The sequence below is a fragment of the Lacerta agilis genome, chromosome 3 (genome assembly GCF_009819535.1).
Source record: "Lacerta agilis isolate rLacAgi1 chromosome 3, rLacAgi1.pri, whole genome shotgun sequence".
NCBI classification, from domain to species: domain Eukaryota; kingdom Metazoa; phylum Chordata; class Lepidosauria; order Squamata; family Lacertidae; genus Lacerta; species Lacerta agilis.
Genome location: NC_046314.1, coordinates 48,523,322 through 48,551,058, shown reverse-complemented (window position 1 = coordinate 48,551,058; position 27,737 = coordinate 48,523,322). Strand labels below are relative to the sequence as shown.

Here is a 27,737-nt window from a genome sequence, read left to right as displayed (position 1 = left end):
ACAACAGGTGTAAGAACGCAGGTGGCACTGCTATTATAAGTTTTGGAATCACAGGTTGAAACACACAAACACACAATCATGTGCAACTTCCCCCAGCTAATATATTAAAAAAGACAACTAAAAGCAAAGAAGCTGCAAATTTAAATGAAGGAATGATGGTGCAGGAGAAAAGGATACCGGTAGGTTGTTTTAACTCTTTCTCACCGCCATTTTTGTCCTCAAAATTTCACCCCTGCCCCCAGCTGCTTTTTAGCTGGCGGGGGGGGGGGGAAATAGTGGTACTTGTATGTTTTCTCAAAGAAATGGAAGCAGGGAGCTACTTTCAAGTGGGGCAAATGGCTGGGGGGGGGTGGAATAGGCAGCCTCTGTGCATCTTCCCTCCTTTATTTAAATCCACAGCTTCATATGACAGCTTTTGGTTAAAAGAAATTTAAAGAGTCAGGGGAAAGTGATATACAGCTTCTCATAATGTGTAGTTTCAGCCTTAAAGAAAACACCTGCCAGATCTTTCCTTTTGACATTTCCCCCAATTTGTATCAACATCCTTATTTTTGAACTATGCCAATCTCTTACCGAACAGAATGTCTAACAGCTGCCTCAAACTGCAGAAGTGTAACTTCTCTGTGCATGCTCAAAATCTGGGCCACTTTCTTCGGATCTGAGGGACTATGAAGATTGTCTATTTTTTTCTGCAGGTCTAGGAGCTCAATTCCTAGAATCCCAACAGCAGTCATAAATAAAATATACTGACATTTATTTGCCTTATTTATTTCATTCTTACATCCAAGGAGGCAAACTGGCTCAGCCCTGTTTGCATCTCATAGGACACTTTAGAAGTGTTTTTTGTAATTACAGCCAAGGATAGGATCAAAATGCACACAATCTATTTTTAACAATTGCAGAGAAAGTTGTCTAGTTTCTTATAGAAACATTACTTTGCTCCTTACTTCTTGAAAGCACCACAAACAAACAACATCTGCAGACTGTATGTCACACCCTAGTGCAAACATGCACAAAGATCATGAGTCTGAACATGCATGCATACATCCACTCATGGGCATGGATGCACATACACAGTCAGGCATAACCTAGGAACTGGTAAAATACAACCATGTTCCACTCTAGAGAAAACTGTGACAAAACCCAGCTTATGAGTCTCAGCTACCAGCAAGCCATACAATATAACCATTTCAGCAGACAGTTAAAACATTATTTGACTGAATAATTTGGTTTGTGAACAAGATCCAACAGAATACATAATGGCAAATGTATAGCAGTTTTTCATTAAATTAGGCCTGTACAGGTGTTTGTAGTTTAAATATGGGCCCAGAAAACCCCTCCCTGCCCATCGTTTGTTTCAATGAACTGGATGTCCTTCTTTAGAACATCTGACAATTCAGCTGAAGATGTTTCACTCAGCAGAAAATCTCACTGGTATCAGATTATAGTCTCATAGAGCATCAAAGACAATCAAGTAAGAATATTTACCACAAAAAAACAGAAATGTTTAACTTGAACTGTGTCAAATGCGTGAAGGAAAGAACCTGCCTCCCCCCCTCGCCCGCCCCAGGAAAATCCAGGAAGACCCATACATGAGTGGATCACCAGCCAATATGGTTTGAGGAAGTATTTCCCGAACCAGAAACTCTTAATTTGAAAATTGTGTGTGTGTGTGTGTGTGTACACACACACTGAAAATCACAGATGTTAAGCATAAATGTGCATTTTCTGATTTAAGACATCAATACCCAAAGTATTCCTTTGAACAGCACATTTCAAACTTGCCCTTACATTCATTATCTGTTTCAAAGAAGAACATCTGTTACTAACCGATCCATTCAGTCCCTCCCCATTCTGCAGTGAGATGGTCAGGAGGACACACATAATCAAAGCAGCCTGTTGCATTTCCTAGCTGTGCAAAGCTGAAAATGTAGGAAATAATGTCGTGAAAAGCTGCAACAATTTGCAGTGTCTGCCTCAGGGCTCTGAAGCCAGTCTATGGAAAAGGGGGGGAAATACAGGGAGAAAAATCTTTCAAAAATTAAACACAAATCACCATTTTGCAATCACAAACTGAAAGCAGCAGCTGCTATTTGCAATCTAATGGGTGTTAATTGTGGGATCAGTGCAGGCCCACACAGAGGAGGAGGGCAGCCAGGTACACTTGCCCTGGGCCTCAGGGGGGCTAAGCTGGCTGGGGGCCCCCAACAGGGACCAGGTGCTTTTTTTGTTTGAGTTTATAACTCAAGACTCCTGCCCTGGGCCTTAGACAAGCTCTGCATGGGCCTGCACTGTAGCATCACACAACATCATCAACATCAAAACACCAGATTGCCCCCACCCCCATTTAATCATTTCCCCCATATTTCTGGGGAAAATCCAATAAGTTAAAAGAAATAGTTGCCAACAACCCATTCGCAATATTGAGGCCTCATCTGAAAACACCTCAAGGGAGTCTCTAGATTGGACTGCTACCTTTACTAACTGTTCAAAATCCATTCCAGAAAATATTACTAATATCCCATAGGCTTTCTATATTTATTTCATTCAAGGTTAGTTCTGCCATTAGACAAAAGAGGCAGTCCACTTGAGGTGGTAGATTTTGGGATTACCATTGGAGAGAACCAGATCAGTTTTTGCTTAGAAGTTAATTTTGTAGCTGCCTCCCTCCCATGTATCTCATCATATAACAATAGAACATCTAATATTCAAGAACTGAGTGGGGTTTTCTGTTATGTATTTAATATTTTCAGTTTTAAGGTCTTAAGTTCCTCCCTCTTACAACTGTTACCCACGCCTCAGGCAGCTGATGGAGTTCAGAAGGCTTTCTCCACCATAGTTGCTAGACAGCTGGTGATCACCCATTCCCCCCTGGAATCCTCTCTCCCACTGGAGAGAACTTGAATTGTTTTACCAAGTGTTTTACTAATTGCCATGGGCAGAAGAGACCAATATTCACCTAACCACACACCCCTAATTACATTGGGTTAAATCCAAAGGCTACACAGGACACTGCAAAGGTGGGGGGATTGGCCCAAACTGCATGCAACTCTGTTCATACAGGGTGCTTCTGCTAGATTTTGGACAAGTCTACCCTGCCACTGCAACCCTGTGACTCTGCGACTCATGCAGCCTCTTATCTTTGTGTGGATTTTAATTGTCGGCTGCTTCGGGAGTAAAGGTTGTGGTGCAAGGGACTGGAGAAAAGGGAGGGAGGTATTTCTGCGAATGGAACATTCGTGGAAATGTCTTTCTCCCAGTTTTCAGAAATCCTCTCATATTCCCTAGTCCAGCCTATTCAGCAAAATCCATGATAGCTTCCAAGACCCCTATAGCACACTTTCCTCTGGATCCAGTGCCTAATATTTCAACAGCAGCACAATATGGCAACATGACAAAAGAGACCAGTACCAGGTTAATCTAAACCAGGGCAGCTCAACCTTTCAAACCAAGTGGGCCACAGGAGTACTTTAACACAGAAGCCACGAGCTGCACACTGCCTTGTCGTGCGAACAGGCGGGGAGCAAAGCCAAAATTTGCTGCCTTCTCAAAGTTGGCTAAGTGCGGCACAGGGCATTGGGAAAGAGGCACGAGGCTCTATCAGGGTCCTAGAGCCCTCCCACCTTCTTCCCCATACTCGAAAGTGCTAACTAGGCTTTGGAAAGGACCCTGTCAAGAGCCCTCACACCTCCTTCCCAAATCACAGTGCCTCGCTTACCCAGCTTGGGAAGGCAGTGCAAGGACTGGGAGGGGTGCCAAATGTTGCTAGGTTACCACCAAAAAAAGGAATCAAGGGCCGCATGTTGGACCACCCTGATCTATACAGTTTGACTAACAAGAGTTATCTTCAAGACTATATACGAACCTTCTCTGGTAGCATTTTAAACACAGATAGGACTTCAGAAGGGTGAGGGATGAACCACAGATTCAAGAAGGACCGTCCATCTGTGGACAGCAAACCACGAGGCCTTGTCTGGAATGACCTGGGTTGTTACGGGAGGAAAGTGAATTACTCTGACAATCATATCGCAATGTTCTGCGGCACTCAACAGGTATTTTTGCACAATAGCTATATAGTTGTTTCTTGTTTGCTGCATGTGGTACACGCATATATAAAAACAAGAAATATAACCAATATAATCATAATTTTATAATTACTATATTAAGTGGTGCCTTTTCACGCAAATTTCTCCCAAGTGGCCCACAACACAACAGCGGCAAAAATAGGCTCAGCAGTGTGGAAACTGAGGTGGTGTGGAATTGATAAAGTGACTAGATGAGAGACAGCGGAAGGCCCCATAAGCTGCTCCGAGTTTTCCAAAGGAAAATATAATAAAACAAGCAAACCAAATAGCAGCCTCCTAAGATACCTCTCCATCTAACAGAGGAAGGGAGGTGGGCTTCTAATCCCACTTTGAAGATAACACTTATGGGCTTTATTTGCATGATTCTCCCTCTCTTTATAAGCTTACCATCATATCCTTTGACCTTTCCAAACAGGTGTAGTGATTAGAATGCTGAACTAGAATTGGGGAGGCCAGGTTAAAATTCCCACTCTGCCATGAAACTTACGGGTAACCTTGGGCCTGTCACTGTCTCTCTGCCTAACCAACCTCACAGGGTTGTTGATAATTTATTTATACTCTGCCTTTTTCTCTGATGGGTTTATATCTGTCTAATAGCCAGAAAGAAAGAAACTATTGGCTAGCAGCAGTAATCCCACTGTCCCCAATTAGCAAAACAATATGATATGGAACTCTAAAAACAAGCAGCTTAGAGTATTTACATACCTGGGATCATCTTCAGGCTTTTCTTTCAATTCTTGTTTTTCTTTCTTTTCTTGCGGCAACCCAATCATGAAGTATTTGTCTCTCACGCTGGGGAAATCATCTAGCATAGATTTTAAACTGTTGTAATAAGCAATGATCTGACTTCGCAGAGAGTATTGTGATATACGATGGTTCATCCTAAAATGGTACCAAAGTTTAGCATTAGCAAAACACTATCGTGCTCATATCTGAAGAACCAGTTTCCCTGCTTTACATTTTACATTTTCACTGAAATGTAAAGGACATATTCAAATTGTAAATATTAGCATAGAATAAATATCATAATTTCTTAGTGCTCTCTTGCTCATGAGTGGACAAAATGTGTTGTGTAAAATACATTGTCTTGTCAATGTTAGTGAAGAATAAATGGTAGCACTAATCTGCATTCAAATTAGTGCTACCATTTATTCTTCACTAACATTGACAAGACAATATTTAAATCTTTTCCATTGTTCCATACAAAGCAGTTGTGTGTTTCTTACATTTACACAACTGGAAATAGGTTGCATTTACTGTTTAGGCTGTTGAAATCAGTATCCAATCAAGCTACAAGCTTCTTATGTTCCCTCAGGTGAGTCACATAAAATTTATGTAGCATCAGGGGACACAATTTGTTGCTAGCGATATTACAAGATCCAAAATTGATGTCCCAGGTGAAAACACCTTTGCTCCTGAGGAATCAGGGCGTAATACTCTTTATTCAGGATTGCCTACCTTGATAACCGCTACTTACCTTCCCTCTTCCTCCCTCCCTCCCTCCCTCTCTTCCCCCTCCCCAGGACATAATGGACTGTCTAACAACTGCTGTGACCCAAATTATTACAATTGTTCTTATATAGGCAGTTTATTTGCAGAAACTGCCTGAAGCATAACTAGACTGCTTTTACTTCCCAACTGGCCTGTTGAAATTATTTTAGTATTATTTATGTTGTTTGTGTTTCGCTTTGTTACATCTTGGCAGGCTTTTTGTTTTTTACTTATAGACTTGGACATTACTCTCTTCTATTTTCTAGCTGATCTAAGGACAGATTGTTTGGCTTTGTCTCCTGTACTGAAATGTCTGCATCATATCAATATAGCATCGGTCTGCTCTGAGAATAGGAAAATAAACTTTTTACATACAGTACATTCATACAAACTCCACTAGCCTCTGGTGGAGATATGCTGTATAGATTTTGTGTACTTACTTATGGCAGTATTCAAAAATAACTTCTCTTTTGATTTTTTCAACTTCCTCCTGCAACAAATTATACCATTTGAGGTTTTTTTTACATAAGATTTCCAGAGTTTTACATAATTATGCATATATATTATCTTACAAAGACACACATCACTGGAAAGTTGTGTATTCAAAAAGTCAAATGCTGCAACCTCTCTTCATAGGGAAGTTGCTCCATCCTATTGATGTGTGTGGTTGCCCTTTTTTAGGCCTAAAAGTTCATCTCTCATCACCACTATCTGCCTCAGTTTCTCAGACTCCCCTTTTCAAAAGTTAGTTCAAGCACTAGAATGTTCCCTGTATTTTCTGTTGAGAAGAAAGTTGCAAATAATTCAGTCAGCTTTTCCACAATCTCCTTATCCTCCTTTAGTACATCTTTGACTCCCTTGTCATCCAACTACCTCCCTAGACAATCTCCTGCTAGTAATGTATTTATAAATGTATTTATAATAACTTCTTGTTAGCCTTGATGTATTTAGCAATGTGGTCCTCAAATTCTTTTTGGACATCCCTTTCTAGCTGCTTTCACCTTTTTTGTGCCGAAGCATGCTGGTTTATATTAGGCTCAGTTTCCACAATACACTCCAGTTGAGCTTCTAATAGTGTGGGTTGTTTTTTTTAACAAGTCCCAAACATTTGGGAGTCCACTGATTCTGAAGCCCAAAAGTTAATTAAGGGTTAGTCTGAAAACACATACAACCAATTGTAAGTAAATTCCTGGATGATTTCCTGGCACACTTACAGGATTTTGCATTCTAGTCCCCAGGATTTGCTTCTTTTGAATGAACGTGTTCAGCATCACGTCCCGTGGACCCTGTTTCTCCAACTGAATTGAGACAAAAGCTTCTCGAGGCCTGGAGAATGAGCAATAATGTTATCCTGAAGGTAGAAATACTGACATTTTACTGTTAATAGGCAAACTACACAGTTGAACAACTAATATTTACCTCATATCTACACTTTATAAACATTTAGTATTTATGCCATGATTAAACAAACTGACTTTAACTAAGGAATCCATGCTTATTGTAAATAATGTGACTTTGCAAATACTACCTGTCAGCTGTGGCTCCTTTCTAACAATACAACACTTACTTCCCGTAATGTGATCCAACACCATTGCTGTAGCTGAAGGTGTATACATATTCCAACAGCATGAGCAGGAACTATCATGTGGGGTGTCCCCAGTACAGTATTAGAGGAATAGCAGGACATAAAATAAATTAATTTCTCATCCATTCCTTGCCCAGCCAGAAAGGGGAGAGCAAAAAAGCTGGTACTGTAGAAATATCCATGAGATTGTAAATGAATACTTGTATGGATTGAGCCAAACTGCAACACTGTGAGATCATGTCAATGGATATATGTGGATACCATAAGCTATGGGAATGGGGTCTTTGAAAGTGCTGGAAGAGGCAGGAACATGAGGATATCAGTGGTTCTTGCATCCTAGTAAGAATGCTTAGAACTGTAGCCTCAGGGTGACAATGAAAGAAAGAGCCATGTGCATAGAAACACGCGTGCGCGTACATACATGGAAAACACCCTGCAGCCCATTATACTATCACCCTACCTTTTTAAAATGCTGCGTCCTGCTGCAAAATGTTGAATGGAATGTAAAACCAATGGTGCTGTGGCCAGAAACTGGTCTTCTGTTTCAGTTCCAACCATAGAACTTCTACTTGTTGTACTGCTCTGACTCCTCAGACTTAGAACTCCTTCCTGAAACATTAAAGACACACATTTCCTTTTACACAGATCTACACCACTGCCCATTACCTAATTCAGATAATCCATTATCTAATGGTTCTTGTTGTGGGATAAACAGCCTCATATAACCAAATTGCTGGCCTAATTAATACATTAAGGGGTTAAGACCATGGAGTAAGCTATCCTGCCATGATTAGCTCACCTTGGGAGGAACTAGGTAATCAAGTATTTGTTCCTCCCTCTGTCTACCTGAGAAACTCAACGTGTAAAGAGGTTTGAACTAGTTGCTCCAGCTCAGACTGCATGGCTCTCACAAGCCACACTTAAGTTCTTATACCAATAATTTAGGACCTTTCACCATTTGGAACTAAACTAAGTTTTACTGCCTGTACAACATTTCTGACTGATGTATGGAAAAGCACATGAACCTGACATTTAGAGAGCTCGTAAGTAAACAATTGTTAACTTACTAAATGTGTGGTCTTTTCCTATGCTGGGTGAATAGGGGACTATTTTGGAACTCACTTGGAAAGACATGTTTTAAAGGTCTAATGGCCTACACTTCCATGCTTTACTTTGCTGCATATTGTGTGATTTAAATCTCTGCTTGGATTCTCACCAAAGAGTACTTGCCCCAAACTTGGATCTTGACAACATGACAGGGCGATTCTGAGGAGTGTAGTAGCCTATAGGGAAAGGGTTACATATACCTTCCCCACTCACCTTCTGACTGTAGCCTCTGGTGAGTGATTTTCATTTCAAAAAGTAAGAAAAAGTTACACATCTGCATTCCATGTATAGCTGGAGAGAGGGAGAGAATGCAAACCTTCATGTCCAGAGTCCGCGAGGGCTGCATCATGGGGCAAAATGCAGCCTGTTGAACAGCAACAAGCAGTGTGTTTTTATGAGCGACTTGGCAGGAAAGAGCAATCTGAAGGTTTTCTAGTCCATGGGACTTCAGTAACAGCTGAAGAATTAAGATAAAAACTATTAGGACTCGTATAATAACTGTAACATGAAGTTGCACAGTTTTCTCTTGATATAGATGTACTTAGACTCACTGAAATCTTTTCACTTGCATTCAGATACAGGATTTTATTCTGCATAGATCTAGAACCATAATTAAGTGCAATATAAGGTTGCATATACAGTATACTTTTATACTGGGAGCTGAAGGTAGCTAAAGATGCTGAGAGCTGTATAGCTCTGTGAAGGGTAAACCACAGTTGCTAGGATTCTTTAACGGGAATGAAAATGAACTTTAAATGTATAGTGCGTTCACAGCCCCAGATAGTAAAATTGGGTGCCAAATGGAGTTGAACATGAAATAAAGTAGCAATGTTCATCAGAATATTTGGAGGAAATGCTGAAGAAGAGGTAGCTTCACCTTTGAAATGTCTGTTTCAATACATATTTTATACTTATTTCCTCCCCATACTATTGCAGATCAGGTACATTGCCCAGGTGAAGCATGACAAGGGAAGTCCAGGAAAACAGAAAGGAACGTGGAAATATCTTTCATTGTGTTCCTTTAATTTATTAAAAAATCATTGAATGGCTATAATTAGGTACTTCAACTTAGAAATGATGCATCTACAGTGTAATTTACGCACAGTGTAGACCCCCCTTACCTGATTTACAGTGACTGAGATAGTCAGGGTACAGTTACTGTATATTAAAAATGACACCCCAGAACAGTGCTGGTTCTCAAATAACTTCTGGTGCAAGACAAAATAAAATTTATAGGAAGAGAGGGAATAAAATGTATTCATTGTGGTTGTACAGTATTGAGAATTACTGAGGGAAAATAATTCAGTCACCTGAAGAATGCTGTCTCTTGTACGAAAGCTAAATTTCCCAATTTGATTGTCAATATCATGGATGTTTAACATTAAGCTGGACGGAATATATCTGCAAGAGGTAAATATTACTAAATTACACAAACTAATATGCAAGCATTCATGAACCTAGAAATGTAAATAAATGAAAAGGGAAAGTGCTGTGCTTGCTTCTTATTCACATTTTTTATTACAAAGATTTTGAATCTTCTCTACAGAACATGACTTGGATCCTAACTACCCTTCTGTGAACCGAAGGGCTCCTGGTTCTGCTTGTCATGCTTCTTCAGAGGGTCTTCCAGCACCTACAGAGTAGATTTTCAAAGACCAAAGGGGAAGGGGTCAGCGAAAGTTGGAGTGTCCTGTAAATAGAACTCCACTCATGGGATGTTCCTGCCAGTAGAAGCTTAGTTAGAATCTAAACCCATGTCTCCAATGATACCACTGCAAAGTGGGCTTCTTTGGAATTAAGGCCGGGATATAAATTAAACAGACAAATAAAATCAGACACATTTCCAAATGCTGGCCAGCGTAAAAGCAGTATATATTTAAAATAAATAGAGGGGTGGACTGTCTCACAAAGGAAACATTGGAGATGTGTGACATATTTCGTTGTATAGATTTAAAGAAATCTGTTTCTGAAAGCCACAGCAAATTTCTGAAATGCACTTGTGCTTAATCCTAAATTCTGCTAGTTTGTGATTGGTTTTAATTTCACATGGAAGACTGGTTACAAATAACTGCAAAAACCATTTGTTTAATTACAGTACTCTTCTACCACCACACCCCGTATAGAAGCCAGGGGACATACAGTCATTGCAATTTTGCAAATCTAGGAGGGCTGGGCCTATTGAGAATACAGTACAAATATGCACAGAGCAGACTGGGAGAGTGTGTTATGCTACAACTGAGGGCTGGATGATTAACTGGGCGAAGTTAATCAGACCTTAAGTATAAATGTGAATACCTGGCCCCCAATATATCTGTATGCTTATAGAGTATCCACACCCCAGCCTCTAAGAAATACTATCAGGGGGAGAATGGCAGCTATGGTCTCTTTAACGGAATAAACCTTCAGCAGTTTGTGTTAATAAACATTGGTGCCTCACAAACCATGAAATAGATGAGCTGCATTGAATTTGGCGGGGGGGGGATTTGATTTCACTCCTTATATGCACTTTCCTTTTGTGAAATTATACTAGCTTTTTATTTTTAAAATACTAATCTTGAAAAGGATGAATTAAAACAACAGAAGCTCCAGTCACACTTTATGACAATGCATAGAAAGGTCAATTTGAAAAGTTTTAAGAAGGAATAGCTGTTCTATTTCCACATCATTTGGACCTAGATATGTTGTGTTTGGGGCTGATCGAAAGAAGAGGGAAATGTGCCAAAATACCCATAAAGCTCTGGTTTACCTATCCACACTACTGTCATGATGCTCTAGAAGAGAAGTAACAAATATTGGTGAGGGCTGGTCTGCTTTCTCTTTGTGAGTTGCGAATTCAAAGTACACAGGCCTTAAGTATAAATGGAACTCATCAAAGCCCATTTCTCCTGCAAATTCTTTGTAGAGTCTAAAAGGAAAAAAACAAATACTTTGCAACATTTCTTTAGCCACTGTCAGGGTCACCCTTGCTGGCAACTCTTGCTTTGCTAGAAACAGAAATTTTGTTGGCCAGCAACTGTACGCTATTGATTATGGAGTTTAAGAATCATTCTGTGTCTAAATAGGTGTGGGAGGCAGTGGGCAATCTGACTGTGGGTATAAAACAGGGATGGGGAATCTCGGGGCTGGGGGACATATCTGTCTGGCCCTCAGGACCCTCACTTGCTATGCTTTGCACACCCCTTGACTGTTTTTCCTTGGCTGGAATGTGTCCTTGAACTCTGATCGTGCTACTTGCTTGCCTGGATGGAAGAGTGGGTGGGTGGGTGTGGAAACTGGCCTATTCTACAAAGGTAAAACTCACATTCATTGCTCTGGCCCCGCCCACCACTGGCATGTGGGTCCCAAACAGTTGCCCAGAAGAGAATGCTGCCCTACGGCTGAAAAGGGTCCCCCATCCTGGTGGAATAAAGGCGGCATATCTGACAATAGTGGTTTGGAGGGACTGAAGAGAGGAGAGACCTAAATGTCAACAAGAGTCCCAATATTATGGCACACTGGATTTGCATTTTAACCTACATACCCCAAGAGTAGGATAAAAACAAACCCTGCAGCACAAGAGTCCTTAAGGGTTACTTTCAATCCTTCTTCATTGGGGTTTCAAAATAGCTCCCTGCATTGCCATCCCATGTGCCCATTACTTTACCTCTGCAGCTGTGCGCTTTCTACTGCTGCCTCTATCAATCGATGGCGGAGGGTTAGAAGTTCAAGGAGCCTTGAGAAGATGTTCTGAATAAAAGCTTGTTTTTCTTTACCCTGTTTCTGCTTTCCCTCTTCTGCTGATTTCAGTGCTGACATAGCAATTTCTCTTACAAGACAAGGATCTTCAACCAGAACTTCTGTGAATAACTATGAGGGACATACACTACCTTTCAACAGTCAGTAAAAATAATGTTGTTGCTTAATTGTCTTATCAAATCACGAGCCCAGGTTCAGATGACAAGTTAAGGCTGTTAAGTATAATTGTTTAATTGACACTGAAATGGAAAATGCCTATGTGTATTGGTGAAAGGGATTAGCTAGAAGAATCCATTGAAGCTAAAGAACAATAATAAGGGTTCTCTCAGCTCCTAGATGGGTTAATAACTGTTATTGTTCTAACACGTGGGTGTTTAACCTTAGATCACATGGGAGCCATTGAACTGCAGATTCACCATCTTGTTCCCACACTCTGTGGGAGTAAGGATGTGCAAATGAGTCTCCTGAAGGGAGAGAAAATAGCTCCAGGCAAAATGGAGGCTGTAAGGAGACAGACCTTTCCTTATAAGTCTGTTCCTTATAAGACTTGCACAAGACCTTATGGAATGTTTGGCTGTATCATTTACTGTTTTTTGTTCTGTTTTGGAAAAAGTTCTACAAGTAAAGCTTGAATCAAAGTTATGGGCCTAGACAATGTTTTGTTGCAAAGGAGTCAGTTTTTATGCATCCAGTAACTTCAAGCTGCACAATATTAATATCTCCAATGAAGTCAAGCCAAGGTTCAGCTCAGTGCAGCAGCAAAAAACGAGCAAAGTGGCTATGATCTATCCAGGAGTAGCACCTTTGCCCATTCATGCTAAGCCATGGTTTAGCTTAGCATTATGTGTGAACCAGGTCAATGTGGATTAGATCAAAGACAGTATATAAAACAATTTAAAATATGACAACATACAAACAATAGACAAGAGAAATCAGCTAACGTAAAAACAACTAGCAGCAGGGAATGAGGGAGAAAAGCGAATCCAAGTCAACATCTAGCCGGTCAAAGGCCTACGGAAACAAATTGATTTTCCACTTCGAGTGGAAGGCAATCAAAATGGATTTCTCATGGCAGTGTTGCAGAAGCAGAAACAGTTCAATCAATCATGAGTTTCTACCTGCCATACTTCAGCCATACTTCAGTTGGCAGGAGCATATACAAGAGAACTTCCCCAGATTATCTAAAATAGTGGGAATACTTATATGGTAGGAGGTACCCTATTAAATATTATTTATTTTAGCCATAAACAAGTACCTCTTACAGTGCAAAACCAAAACACATTTGTCCAGCTCACAAGCATAAAATCCTTAAAAGTTTGTATTGAAACTTTTAGTTGACTGTGTCAACAAGAGAAAGATGATTTGTAGACCATATCAACAGATCGGTCCATTTTAACTGACATGAATGTGTAGAGTCTGCAAGAGAGATCACTAACAGCAGAGTCCTATGCTTGTCTCCTTGAAAGTAAGTCCCATTAAAAAAGGGCACTTACTTTCAGGTAAGAATGTATATCATAGCCTGAATTATTTAAAAACAAGACAAAATCACCACAGATTTAGAATGTAGAAGACATACGTACATCTTTCTGAATTTGAGAGCCATAGAAAGACTCTGGCTGTTCCATGGTCAGCCATGTGTCCAGGGCAAGTTGAAGTACATGTTTTTCCAGATTAATTGCTTCCCTGGCTGTCTTTGGCCTACAGCTTTGCTGGAACTCCTGGAGGGTATGACCCAGAGCTTTAGGAACTAAAGATATTAGGCCAAGGGAAGGGTGGAACTCGAGCAAATAAATGTTCTTCAAAGCCGAACTTTAAAAACAAAAACAAAATTAAAAAGCATTATGCAAGGATAGAATCATTACATTATGAGAAATAACTCTTGTTTTAATGGAGCCTAATGGGACAAATGATAGTTTGGTTTAAGCTAACCTGAAATCTGATACATTCCATGCAAACCTTTACATACTGAGTGTTTTATGTAAATTGCGTAAATACATATTCTCCATTTATAAATCATTCTGTATCTTAGCATATAATGACAATGTAAGAATGTCATCATGGGGAGCCATGCAAACTGCACTGTAGGTGAGCAGCCCAGGCAGGCAGAGCTGGCTGACCAGCCAAGTGAATTAGCAGCATGGGCGTTGGCTGGCTCAGGTGAGCCACAAAGGAACAAGCAGGACGGGACGGGGCACCTCCTCAGCAACTGCCATACTCTGCTGCCACTGCCCACCTCACCTGTTACCCCTTCCTCCTGTTAGTGGCAGTGACAGCAACAGCAGGATGAAGGGTAGGAAGGCCTTCTCTCCTTTGTTCCTTTGTCCTGCTGCTGCCACCGAAGAGGCGGCAGTGAAGGAGAGAATATCTCCTTTCAGTCCTGCTGTTATTTGCTACCATTGCTAGTCGGTAGGGGACAAATGTGAGAAAATATTTTTCCCCTTTGTTGCTCATGTTCTTGGCCTTCCCTCAACCCTTTGTAAACGTTGCAATGTTGTCACTAAAATCTTCATTTGGCTTAACATTACTGTATGTGCAAAGCAGGTCCGTGTTGCGAGACATGGCAATGCTACGTGTGAAAGCGGACAAAACAAAGCTACTCATCTACACAGTTTGATTAGCTTATCTGCACCAACATCACTTTAATTCAAAGGGATAACGGTGTGACTTTCTGTGGAAGATTCTGACTGAGCAAGTTAAAGATGGGCTCCCTTATAATACAGTACTTGCATCATATGATAAAGAGAGACAGACATTACTCACGGGGTGTTATTAATAGCAATTAATTGTTTTGCAATTATATATGGGGGGAAACCAAATTCACAGGTGCCACCTTTGGGACCATCACGCCAAATCCTGTGGTTATATTCACGTTGGTTATCTATCTAAAAACCAAATAAATAAAAACACAAGCCTCATGTAGCAGAAAAGGTGGGGTATAAATGTAAGAAAATAGATTAAAAATAATAAATAAAAACTCAAAGAGTCCACTAACCTGTTTGTTCAGTACACCTCTCACCAGCTGTAGGTGAAGTTCAAGGCAAGCACACTCTTCTTTATAGATATTCACAAAATACCCAAGATGGAAATCAAATCGAGGGCGTCTGTACATGATGTCTGTTACAACTTGGGCCAAAGCAAACCTTTCTTCTGAATCTAATGCATGTTGATATGCTTCAAAGTAACTATTCAAAAGCTGAAAATAGATTTAAAGCAAAAATACAGTTATATAGGTGGTTTTAAAAAAAAGAATGATAATTTATCCTCTATTCTTTTTTAAAAAGTTAACTTTCCCTATTTCACCCCTCTCTCTTATTTGTTAATTTAGTCAGCTATGCTTTATGTGGCTTAGCCATCCTGGGGATGGGACTTTGGGAAAGAGGGACCTTAATTTCTATAAAGGAAGGGCTGGATGGGCTGTAGAACAGGAGAGTTAAAATGCTTCAAGATCAAATGTTTTGTAATGCAAGTTCTTTTGTAGTACTGCATTTCAGATGATAAAAATTGAGTATAATTTTAAAAATCAGCTTCATATTCATTTAATAACAATAGAGCATTTAGATTAAAGTGATACTTAGAGTAAGCCCACTGAAAATCAATGAAACATTAGTCTGATATTTGCCTTGGATTTTGTCACATCTCACATTTTTAGTCTCTGAATTATGACAGCCCTGTAAAATATCCAAACCAATTAATTTAAGTTTTTCAGATACATTAGAGCTATTAGATGACTGGGGGCAGGGGGATATCAAATACTGTATTCCAAAAATGCTAATGAGAGCTGTTTGCAAGTATAGTTGGTTTGAATAGTCCAACACACAGAGAGAACCCTAGGCAACTTTGGGAGCAAGGATGAGAAATAATTTTAATTTAAAAAAATATCGAATGTAACAGGAGCTCAGATTGGTTGGTTTTAAAAAATAATGTGGGAATATATATATACCTGCCATTTATTTTCTAAGAAAGCTGTTTCACAAGTCCAAAGGTCAAGGATTACTGCAGATCGATCCACTGATGCATGAGCCCAGGCTGAGTAGTTGCTATTACTGGAATCACGGCATGCTTTGTGACCTCGAAAAGGAAAAACAGCACAACAGGCATTTCCACAGAAACCAGCAAGCTAAGGAAGAACAATGCCTACTTAACAAAATGCAGCTCTCCAAACCTCTCTATCTGGCTCCAAGGGCTCTCCCAAGCCACACACAGCCCACCAACCTTGTTCCACAACCTCTTAAGTGCTTTTGCCTGGGTAAGAAGAAAATTTGAACTGTAATGATTACCTCCTGCTTTGCCTGGATGAAGGCTCGAGTGTGATAAACCTCTGGGTTTTACATGGCTGGAAACAGGGCCGGATTTAGGTTTGATGAGGCCCTAAGCTACTGAAGGTAATGGGGGCATTTATATGTCCAGCTGTCCTTTGTCAACAACAAACTGTCGCTGTTTCTTTGTGTTGAATATATGCTATATGGTAATTTATGGACCTAATTACATCATAGGAGCCTACACAACACAAACACTGTTGCTGTATGTAGGTTTTATTTTATTTGTTTTTTATCTTATATTTTGGAAATGTACATCCAGGTTTTTTTCCTTCAATTTTTTTGGGGACCCCCAAGAGAGTGGGGCCCTAAGCTATAGCTTGTTTAGCTTATACGTAAATCTGGCACTGGCTGGAAAGAAGCTTGCTGCACAAAAGAGTGACATCCTCTGGCCCCACCCCACCCCTGACATTCAGCCCTTGGAAGGTTTCCGACAGGGGAATGTAGTCCTCTACTTGAAAAAGGTCCCTTGCCCCAGTCCAACAACAAGTATAGACTAGACAATGTGCTATGAGGTGCCTAAAGGTGCTTGCTGTGTCACCATCGACACAGACCAGTGTTTCCCAAACTTGGGTCTGCAGCCGTTTTCGGACTACAATTTCCATCATCCCTGATCACTGGTCTTGCTAGTTAGGCATGGTGGGAGTTGTAGTCCAAAAACAGCTGGAGACCCAAGTTTGGGAAACACTGACATAGACCTTAAGATTTCATACAACCATATGAAAACAGTCCAGAGTCACACTCTGCTAGGCTGGCTCAGTAGCTGACAATAAGCAGCTTACTATAAACTGACATTTAGCAAAGTCAGGCATCCTGGCTGAGTTTTTGGGATACCAGTCTTTGGGCTGGTGATCATCCTTGTGAATGATCATTCCCATTTGTCCTCCCCCCCCCCCCGTCCTTCTCATTTGCATTAGTGTGCCAAACTGCTGATTCTTACCTTTCCCTGCCTCAATGTACTGGGTTGCCACAAGCAAAAGCTGCTTTTCTAGCTCTTTCAGGTCCTGGAGGGCTACATCGTACATCACAAAAGCCCCTCGCTGATCCTGGGTGTGAACATACATGTCTTCTGTGGTGTAAAAATCATCATGGTTTTCTACTTCTGCAAACTCCATAAACTGCACACTGTGAACCTGTGTCAGGGACAGATTAAAATAAATACATGATGAAGCCTATATTAGAAGTACCAAATAAAACAGTGTATGTACATGTGGGCATGTGGGCATACGTATATACATGTGTGTGTGTGTGACTTTCAAGAGTTTTGAAAAGATATGGAAGAGTTTGACCTGCTGTAAACTTGTGGAGGAAGATTCAGTTCTGATTGGCAATGAGATTTAGGAGTGGAAGCAGTGTATTTTTGTGAATTTCAAGCTGAAGGCAAATTTTGAATGTTAAAAGTCTGACCCATCCATAGAACAGATTGCTTTAAGGCTGCAAGAGTAAGCATGCTTGCTGGTGAGCAAGTCCCAATGAGATCCGTGGGGTACTTCCAGGGCCGGCTCGTCCATAGGGGCTGGTGGCGCGGCGCGCCAGGGTGCCGGGCCCCCCCAAGGGGGGCCCCCAAGAGGCTGCCGGCATACCGGGTGCCCCCTCCCCAAGCCGCCCCCGCCCCACTGGCGGGCTGAAAGCCAGCCGCCCTCACCTCCCGGAGCCCCAGCTGGAGCGCTGGAAGGGCGCGCAAAGCCCCGCGCCGCTCCAGCGCCACGCCCCTCACCCCCCGCTCGCCCACCCGCCCTCCCGAGGGGCGGCCAGCGCAGGAGGGAGGCGGGCGGAGAGGCGGCACGCCGGGGGTGCCGAGGGATCGCCGCGCCACGGCAGCTGATCCCTCTAAGACGGCCCTGGGTACTTCTGACTATACATGATTAGGGTGGTAATTCTAGTAATGGGGGAGGCTGCAGTGTACAGGAGTGCATGTGTTTGCTGCATTTATTTAGTTAGTGAAATTTATACACCACTTAATTTAAAAAACACCCTCCATAAAATGGTTTACATAAAATGGTATAAAACAGCCATTTAACAATAGCAATAAAAGCAGACAAAAACAGTAGATAGAATAAAATTATTTTTCAAATGAAAAATAAAGTTTGAAAAGCAAATGTGCACAAGAAAATTACATAACAGGGTAGCCTGGCTAAGCAAAAAAGGCTTTGGCTGGCATTGAAAGCAATATAATGAAGGCATATGCCTAATGTTAATTTGTCTGCTTTGAACACTGAACAGAGATAAGAAATCTATAACTCTGTGTCAGATGTGGAACACCCAAATGCATTTCCGCATAAGGCAAATGGCTTTGATTTTATGACCTGCACTTCATCAGCTTGGGTAAATACAGCTTGTCGTAAATAGAGCTGGGGTTGTAAGGAGACTGGGGATTCCCCTAAATGCCCCCATATGCTATATCCTCTAACATGCAGGACCTACTCCATATATATAGGAAACTGCCTTACACTAAGTCAGACCATTGGTCCAGCTATCTCAGATCCTCTACTCTGATTGGCAGCAATTCTCCAAGGTTTCAGGCAGGCACTTTTGGAGCTGGAAACAGCAGGGATTGAACCAGGGCCCTTCTGCATGCAAGGTCAGCTGGAGCACCCGTTGACCTTGGTGCTGCACCTATTTTTATTCATGTGTCTGTCTATGAAGCTACGGTATTTTACAAAGTACCCAAATGCCTCACCTTATAGTCAGCTGGTGTGTAATGCACATAGGGGTGTGAACCAAGACCACCATAGGCACCTCTGCCCCCTTTGGCTGCATTTACCCAACAAGAATCTTCAGCAGTGGAGACGAGATGGCCGGCACGCAAGGCAAGACCCGAGGTACTGATGGTTAGGGTTCTTTCAACGGATCTGAAGTAGTTGAGGATGCCCAAACAAATTCTCTAGTACAAATGAGATGGTTACGATGAAATAAAAATAAGTCTTATTATGTACAGTCTTGCATAATATGAACATTTGAACATGATTTTTCTTTTTACCTGCAGCTCTCGGATTTGCAAGTGACGCAAAAGAAGGAGAGATAAATAGGCTCCTTTCCTCATGGGAAGCCCCTTGCTGCTGGCCTCTATGTCCTCATCTAACCCCAGCAGCTGCAAGGTCGTTGTGTAACTACATTTTTTTTTTACCAAGAAGGAGAAATTTAATTAAATTACTGTTACTCAAAGAGATTCTCAGTTACATCTAAATTGCACAATCTCTTTATATTTGCTTTCTAGGAGGTAAAGCTCCTACTGTAATCACTCACATGGAAACCTCCAGGACAGAACAACATTTAGAAGGCCCAGGAGGGTGTGTTAGCGCAATCATATTTAAGGTGGTGCCAGTGAATACACATACGCAGGGGCGGACCTTGATAATATGCTGCCCAGTACTAGGCAGATTTGACGCCCTCCCCTTAAATCAAGCTTTGGGAAAGAGGTGTGAGGCCCTGTCAGGGTCCTAGAGCCCTCCTACTTCCTTCCCAATGCCTGGGTAAGTGCTTGCCCAACATTGGGAAGGAGACAGGGCAATTTGAGAAGCTGCCCTTCCATTTGTGTTTTGACAGCTTTGGTACAGCTCATTCATTTTTAGCATTAAACATAAGCATCACACACACAGAGGTATCGGCAATATTCATTTCACCTTGTGTCTTTTTTCTTTCTTGAAAAAGTAGAGGTCTTGTTAAGGTTGGAATGTCCCATATCCTTCTCACCAGTTGCCATGGTAGGATTATCAACATCATCACTGGTTTGCTCCTGTCCATATTTAAGAGCTAGTTATTATAGACAAACACAAAAAGTTTTCGTTTTCAAGCTTTTTGTAACTATAAAATTATGAACAAAGGAATCCTTACATCATAGCCCACTGGTTCTCTTATTGCTTGTACAACTTGTGACCTATCAAAATGGCAAGTACAGCAGCAATATATGGTGACCGAGATCAACCTTTGCTACCTACTAAGGACTGCAAAAAAGAAGTACCAAGCAGATTTCTCCATTCTATTCCATTATTTTCCAAGGAGTTGGGTGGGATCCCTCTGTCACACATTCTGAATTGTATTCAGCACAGGGCTAAGGACAAGGATTCTCCTTATGCAATGGAACATCCTCCTCCACTTCTCTTCCTGCACTCCCGCCCCCGCAAAATGTATTCTGGATTTCTCCCCAACCTCCAAATATATATTGGGATTGCACATGGCACACATAGGGATGGAAAGGGAGAGAAACACCATTGTGCTAGTATTACCGGTAATCCTTGCGCTAGCACAGTTACTTTGTTGAATACCACCCTATGATCTATTCAAAAGCTAGCACACTGCTCTGTGATTTTTAGTCTGTTCTAACAAATGTTCCTGTTTGGACTTTCACAAACCATTATCTACTTCAAAGCAGACTGAGAATCTCTTACACTGCCGAAGTAACCAACAAACAAAGAAGTAACTGGTGGTGGGACTCCATTTGGAACGCAGACCTTTCAGGACTCCACTTGAGATATTAGTCATACATGCATCCTAAATGATGCTCTCAGCTTTCATGAAACCAACCCTGCTGAGTGATAATCTTATTGTCATGACTCATATTGTCGCCTGATTGTCTGAAGTAATAAAAAGGCAAGAATTTGGTGGTGGCATTTTATCAGGTCAAACTGTTATGAAGCAAAATGCAAGTAATCACAAAATAAAGCAAGGACAGCAGTTTCGTAAATACACGGTAGTCAAATGGGAGCTCAGTTGTCACATAATATTAGAACTTGTCACATAATATTAGAACTTACAGTTGTCACATAATATCAGAACTTACCCTGAATTGGAGGATTCTCTTCAAAAGTAACAAAATTCATTCCAAAAGAAAATATACACAATCCCTATAGAGACCTACACAAATTTCAGTTTATAAAATCTTCTGCATATTTACCTGATGGAATCTGGAGCTGTGGTAAATCTTGTTCCAGATTTGATCATATTGTTGTGAATTAAAAGGTGTAAAAGTACCAAAAGCCGATGTCATTGATCTTGGCTCTAGCACTGCAGATGCTTGCTCCTGAAGAACCTCCATCACCTGTTCTGGATTGGAAACCTAGTTTGTCACAGTAACATATTTTGGCTTTTAGCAAAACCAGAAGCCACAGTTCAGATAATATAGACTAACTTTGTCTGGATCCAACTGAATGATTTGAAATTTCAGGAATGGCAAATAAGTTTAGACATAACGTAAGAGTACCGGTACTTTAAAAAAAAAAACACCACCCCACTATAGATCGCATAGACAAAATGTGAAAATGAAAGCTCATGATGTCTTGAGTAAAAACAGTCTTTGGAATCACTGACTGTGGAATTCTTTCCTGTTAATGCATGCTGACTTTTTTAAAACTTCATCCTGAAATACCCAAAAGAGTTTTGATTCACTTAAAGTAAAAATAAATAATTTTATGTAAACCTGCTACATATCACACAAATTGGAGACAGGTTTGATAGAAGTGGATACAAGTTACAAATATACCAAGAACCTTGAAATGCAAAAAATGGAAGTGGGGAGTGGAGAAACAAGTTGCTCAGCAGTTTTTATTACCTCTAAAATTTTTGACTGAATCTGCAGCAGTTCATCAACCTTCTTCCGATGCTTCAGTTTCGTGAACATTTTTTGCTGCCATGGATCTTGGTGAGGTTTAATCTGCTCGTCAGTAAAAAACCATGTGTAAGGTACATAAAGAAAATACATTCCTCATCCTAATGCAGCACAGGTGATTGGGACATATTGAATTGTTTTGTGTTCACAAATTTGCACATAAAGGTACAGGAACTAAAGGGTGTTTTGCATGAAAGAAAAAACTAGCACTCAGCAGATTTGGGCTTGATCCAGGTGTGCCAATGTTGTACAGAAATGAATGTGTGTAAAGATCTTACCATTTGCTTGCTGCTCTTAGTGCTAACCACTTGTGGAAGGGATGAATCCAGGCACCCTACTACTCTGTCCAAATATCCAATCAGCTCTGTCAAAGGTAGCAGCCAATCATATTTCTGCACATGCCAAGTTTCTGGACAAGGGCCTTTGAACTGAGACCATTTAATCCAACTCAAGATGAGTACACATGGTTTGCTAATGAGAAGCTGGGAATTTAGATGCTTTAGAGCAGCTTCCTTTAGCCTGAGCAGACAATTTATCAGAACACCCAAATGCAGGTCTTATTACCTTTATGAAAGGAATCCAGTTGGCTCTCTTTTTCAAAGCCATGTGGGGGTCTCTGATACCCCAGGTTTCCGTTCCAGGCGTTCCGGCATCGTAAACAGGAAATGTTCTCATTGTCTGTTGTTTACTGAAAATGGTTCTAAACTCATGCATGACCTAAGCATCCAAGGAAAAAGATGTCCTACTAGTAAACATAGGTTTCCACTGAGCACTGCAAAATAGTTACCATGTTAGATAGTTCAAAGAGAGGAGCAGTATGCACTTAAGCTTCATTGAATATCATAATGAATTTCTATTGACTTAAAATGGGATTTAATTGTACTTATATTTCTCTGGATTTTGCCCCAAATTCCTTACTATTACACTTTGGAAGATCATAAAAAATTCAGAAGGGAGATAATTAAAGACTTAACTTTGCTGATATCAAAGTAAATGATTGGTAGAACAGTTTATTCTTTTAGCTGTAGACTTTCAGTGGGAGGAGAGGGGCCACATCAGTATACATATTATATACAGTAATATAAGAGCAACCATTAAATTACCATACAAAAAAGTTCCATCTCATCAGCAGAATGCTTCAGGTCTTCCACATCATAGTTGATACGAAATTGAGAAAGTAAAAGTCTGAGTTGAGGCTTTAGTTCCTCAATTTCTGCAGTGTGTTGGGGAAGTGTGCAGGTGGCAGCCCTGGCTTGGAATCCTATAAGAGGGCAAGAATAAACTGAAAAGGTGCATAAAACAAACTTTGTAATGCTGCCAAGTTGCCTTCAGGTGAATTTATGCTTCTGGTGGTGCATCATTACACACACACACCATAGCTGTCAACTTTTCCCTTTTTTAAGAGAAATTCCCTTATTCCGAATAGGATTCCTCGCAAGAAAATGGAAAAGTTGACAGCTATGACACCCACACCCCTAAACTATTAAAATTACAGTAGGCCACTGAGGAAGACTGGAGCGGTGGGAAAGTATATGGCCAGCCTTTTGAATGGCCAGGTTGTAAGCCTAAAATCACAAATAAAAGGATGTAAATATTGTTGGGCTGCTGCGAAAGTCTTGGCAGCATGAGCTCCCAGTTTCTTATTCACCTGACAGTTTGAAACAAGAGTTCAATAGAATGACTTAAAAGAACTGAGATTTATATGCCCCTGCATTCCAAAGTAAGCTTTGGCCCATCTTGTATGGTATACCTCCCTAACTGGAAGGCTCTCCCATTCAAGAACCACAACAATTATCAACCATCAGAACATTTTTGTACAATATTCATTAGCACGTGATAACCCCAGATGATGATGTTACCATGTATGACAGTATATCACACCAAAATGAAGCATTGGCCCAGACACTTCTATGCCATCTTCTATACATTACATCCGTCTGGATATGTGGGTTTATGATTTGGTTGGACAAGTGCTTGCAGAGAGATGCACACTCCCTGTTCCTTATACTTCTACATATATTGCCAATTATTAACATGAACCTACACAGCTGTCAGTGTCTTGTGCTAAGTGTTGGGACTGCTATGACTCTATTTAACCTCATAGAGAACACTCTTCTAAACATGTGGATGTGCTTTGTGGTGCCCCAAAAGGTTATTGTTTGTAACTGTCTTCTGGGGTCATAACAAAAAATGGTTACTCTTGAACAGCAGCCCCCTGCTATGAAAATATTTGGTGAGTCAACACTTATTTTGGGTTGCACGATAAGCCTCAGTTCCTTATTAAGTGTTCTTGTTGAGCTCAATTTCAAACTGTACTAATACAGCTTGAGAGCTAGTAACCAGCTTCTGTCTTGTGCTTTCAAGACTTTTGCAGCAGCCCTTCAAGGTATCCTTTTGTTTCTGATGATAAACTTCTTCCAAGTTATACTATGAATCCCAGATATAACTATACCACACAGGTGGCCTTTGTACAGCAGCTCATTGACACACCAAGAATTTTAATCACCATGCAACAACTTGCTAAAGTTCAATAAGGCTCCTGAGGATCTGTAGAGTTATATGTAATCTAATTTATTAACTCACTGCTTGGCAGTAATGGGCCATCTGTCTCCCTATTCTACACTTGGCTCTATCTTAGCTTTTAATGTTTTGCTTAATCAATTTTCTGTTTAATCTATCTAGTTTAGATCTATACAGCAGACGAAGTTGGAGACCTTATTTAATATAACACTGTAAAATAAATGGTCCTGGACAACACATCACTGAAAGTAAACAGCAAAGAAGCAAATCATCATGATTAACTTTCTGTCTCCATAAAAGTTCATTTCCTTTCAAAATAAATGCCCAGATGCGGTCTGGGTATGTCTACATGTCCCCACTTGGCTGCTATCCTGAGATGGCCTTTGCTTAGAATGAAAAGTTGAGAGAGTGGAAGGACTGTATGGTATGCCCTTGTTAATGCTCAAATTGTAGGAATAGGATTACAGGAAACTGCCTTATACTGAGTCAGGTCATTGATTCATCTTAGCTCAGTATCGCTTGCACTGACTAGCAGTGGTTCTTCAGGATTTCTGACAGGGTTTGTCCTTCCCAGTCTTACCTGAAGATGCAGAGGGCCAGGGACAACCTGCCCATAAGGCAGACTAAAGCAGCTGCCCCAGGTGGCGAAATTCTGTGTGGTGGCGCAATCTTGTGAGAACTCTGCAAGATATTGTGAGACTTCTGGAGATGTTAACAGAAGCTGTCACTGCACAACCCCAGTAAGTGAGGCTTTAGCAGCAGTGGGCTATCTTCTCATTTCACCTCAGGTGGTGAAATGGGACAGGCACCCCTGCCAAGGGCAGAACCCAAGACCCATTGGCATCCAAAGCAGGTGGTCTACTACTGAGCTATGGCCCGTCTCCTTTTTCTCTAGGAGACTGTGATGCTTGCACAGCTCAATTCCACACACCGCACGTAATTAGCAATGGACAGAAAACAAATGGGGAGTACTCTGTATTTCCCCCAGCATCAATATAACAGTTTGCATGCTTGGAAAATGCAATATCCCAACAACAGAAGGGAAACTTGGGGAATACATACAGACCACATGCAACAACTGCAAACTAATGCAGTATTGCTACATTGTACAGTGAGGCCCTGTAGTGGAAACTCGCGGAAGATCTTTGTAATCACGAGGAGTCAGGTTACATGTCCTATTCCCTTTTCCTCCTCTAATTAGCAAAGTAAGGTTGCTTGTGAGGAGGATGCAATTAGTCGAGAACACCTTCAGCTGCCAATGACCTTGGCCAAGCCACACTCAGGTGCCTGATTCCCTGACCATTCGGGAATGGTGCCTGATAGCCAGGTGAAAACAATCAAACTTAAGTCAGCTATATAAGCAAGGGAATGGAGGGGACAGATTGGGGCTTCGCCACAGACTAGGTCTTGGGTGCTGTGGGGTTTCTGGTGTGAGGGATCTCTCCCGCTGCTCTCTTGAAGCCCCGGGCGGCAGAAGAGGAGGAGATTTGTGTTTGGGCGTCGGTCAGGTACGCTACGTTTGTCTGATTGTATCTAGAAAATTAAAGCATACTTTTTTTTGTGTTCTTCTTCCATCTGTGTGTTTTATTGGATCCAGATTCAAAAAAAGGAGAACCCTGCCCCTTGGCAGAACATTTGGCGCTGTGAGCAGGATCTGGAGACAATGCCCTGGTGGAAGAAGAAAAGCCCTAGGCAGGAGGATGGCCAGAGCCATATCCCTGGTTGGCCCAGCACTAGTGCTTGGGCACCAGTGGCTCAAATTTTGAACCAGTTGACCCCACCAGTGTCATGGGATGCTGAGATGGCTGGGTTTGGAGGTGCTACCCCTATGGCTGTGTCTAAGTGTTTGCAGCTAATGGGGATAGAGAAAGGTGCGGGGCAGAAGACAGTGGGGGGGCTTGGATGGGTCCTACTCACTGCGCTCCGGAGTGTTTGGGAGCAATTAGAAGCCTCTCAGAGGAAGGTACAGCAGCAATTAGAGGACATCGCTGCTTTAAAGGACCAGCAGGCAATTCTTAAGGAGGTGCTAGAAAGCGCTCGGGGGAGGGAAGAACTGGCTAAGGAGCGGGCTGCCACTATGGCTATTCGCTTCGCTAAAATGAAACACCCAAAGCGGGTAAGAAAGAAGTGTATCCCTAACCCTCGGAAGGTTAGAGCCCTCATTGCTTCCCGGGAATGGGACCCCAAGACATGGAGTGGGGACATTTGGGATTCTAGTGATGAGGAGTCAGAATGGACAGAGGGAGAAGATGAGGGGAATGAAGAGGAATGGGTTGCTGAGGCACGTCCTCTAGTGACCAACAAGAGTAAGGGACCGCCAGGTAACCCACAAGCGGCCCAGGCCACCCGGATAGTACGGGATTACACTCAGCAGGAGTTGGCGGAAATGGCAAAGACAAACAGGCAAAAACCCGGGGAGGGGTTGAGCCAATGGCTGGTTAGGTTGTGGGACCAGGGAACTACCAGTCTTTACTTGACGGGGGAGGAGTTGGTAAAATTGGGGACCCTATCTCGTGATACATTGGTTAATCAGTTTTTGCGCATGCCTAATTTGGGTGCAACAGGTTCCCTATTTCAGTGGTGTGTAGAGGCTGTATACGCCAGATACCCCGCCCCAATGGATTGGGAAGAACAGCCAGGCCCCTGGCAAACCATTGAGGAAGCCATAGAACAGCTGCGTGGCATGGCTTTGCAGGCTGGGATCTATCAGCAAGGGTTCCAGGGACCAGAGAGTCAGCGTCTCACTGCCGGTATGAGGGCGCGGCTGTTAAAGGGCGCACCCTCACATATGCGTGGCCCATTGTTAGCGCTGCTGGGCCCCGCCCAAGGGAGACCTGTTGGTGAAGTTGTTCTCTTGATAGGACAATTAGGGGAGGCAGAGAGAGAAAATGTCGCTAAACCCCACGCCCGAATAGCACAGGAGAAGGGAAAATCAGGGACTGATAAGAAGTCCTTCACCAGGACAGATAAAACATCCTCCACCCCTAAGGTGACGAGGAAGCAGATGTTTTTGGAATTATTGGAAGCAGGGGTTCGCAAGGAAGTTGCAGTCTGGAGCTTGTGGCAGAAAAGCCTGCAGGGGAAGCGCGTCCCCCTAGGATTTTGGTCTCGTAAATTGCCCACGGTTCAGTACACCCCTTTTGAAAAGCAGCTTTTAGCATGCTATTGGGCCTTGGTTGAAACTGCTAGGCTAACTGGATCCGACCCTGTTGTATTACGACCAGCCATTCCTATCATGGCTTGGGTGAATGATGATTCTACCAGTCCCAGGGTAGGGAGAGCTCAACAATCTT

General features: G+C 41.8%; 1 protein-coding gene across 1 annotated transcript in view; it reads right to left on the bottom strand.

Moving 5' to 3' along the window:
- The window catches only part of LOC117043652, a 66,672-nt gene that overhangs the window by 24,213 nt on the left and 14,722 nt on the right, over positions 1-27,737 (bottom strand). The window contains exons 9-31 of the mRNA XM_033143573.1: positions 23,028-23,185; positions 22,489-22,641; positions 21,868-21,969; positions 21,214-21,375; positions 19,943-20,055; positions 19,300-19,429; positions 19,000-19,203; positions 17,260-17,452; positions 15,944-16,071; positions 14,996-15,196; positions 14,764-14,885; positions 13,584-13,812; positions 11,912-12,114; positions 11,015-11,173; positions 9,579-9,669; positions 8,585-8,725; positions 7,622-7,770; positions 6,791-6,902; positions 6,017-6,066; positions 4,791-4,967; positions 3,866-3,983; positions 1,831-1,996; positions 574-712 (exon numbers count right to left, since the gene is read on the bottom strand). Coding sequence (XP_032999464.1) covers positions 574-712; positions 1,831-1,996; positions 3,866-3,983; positions 4,791-4,967; positions 6,017-6,066; positions 6,791-6,902; positions 7,622-7,770; positions 8,585-8,725; positions 9,579-9,669; positions 11,015-11,173; positions 11,912-12,114; positions 13,584-13,812; positions 14,764-14,885; positions 14,996-15,196; positions 15,944-16,071; positions 17,260-17,452; positions 19,000-19,203; positions 19,300-19,429; positions 19,943-20,055; positions 21,214-21,375; positions 21,868-21,969; positions 22,489-22,641; positions 23,028-23,185 — 3,400 coding nt within the window. The remainder of the gene's footprint in view (positions 1-573; positions 713-1,830; positions 1,997-3,865; positions 3,984-4,790; positions 4,968-6,016; positions 6,067-6,790; positions 6,903-7,621; positions 7,771-8,584; positions 8,726-9,578; positions 9,670-11,014; positions 11,174-11,911; positions 12,115-13,583; positions 13,813-14,763; positions 14,886-14,995; positions 15,197-15,943; positions 16,072-17,259; positions 17,453-18,999; positions 19,204-19,299; positions 19,430-19,942; positions 20,056-21,213; positions 21,376-21,867; positions 21,970-22,488; positions 22,642-23,027; positions 23,186-27,737) is intronic.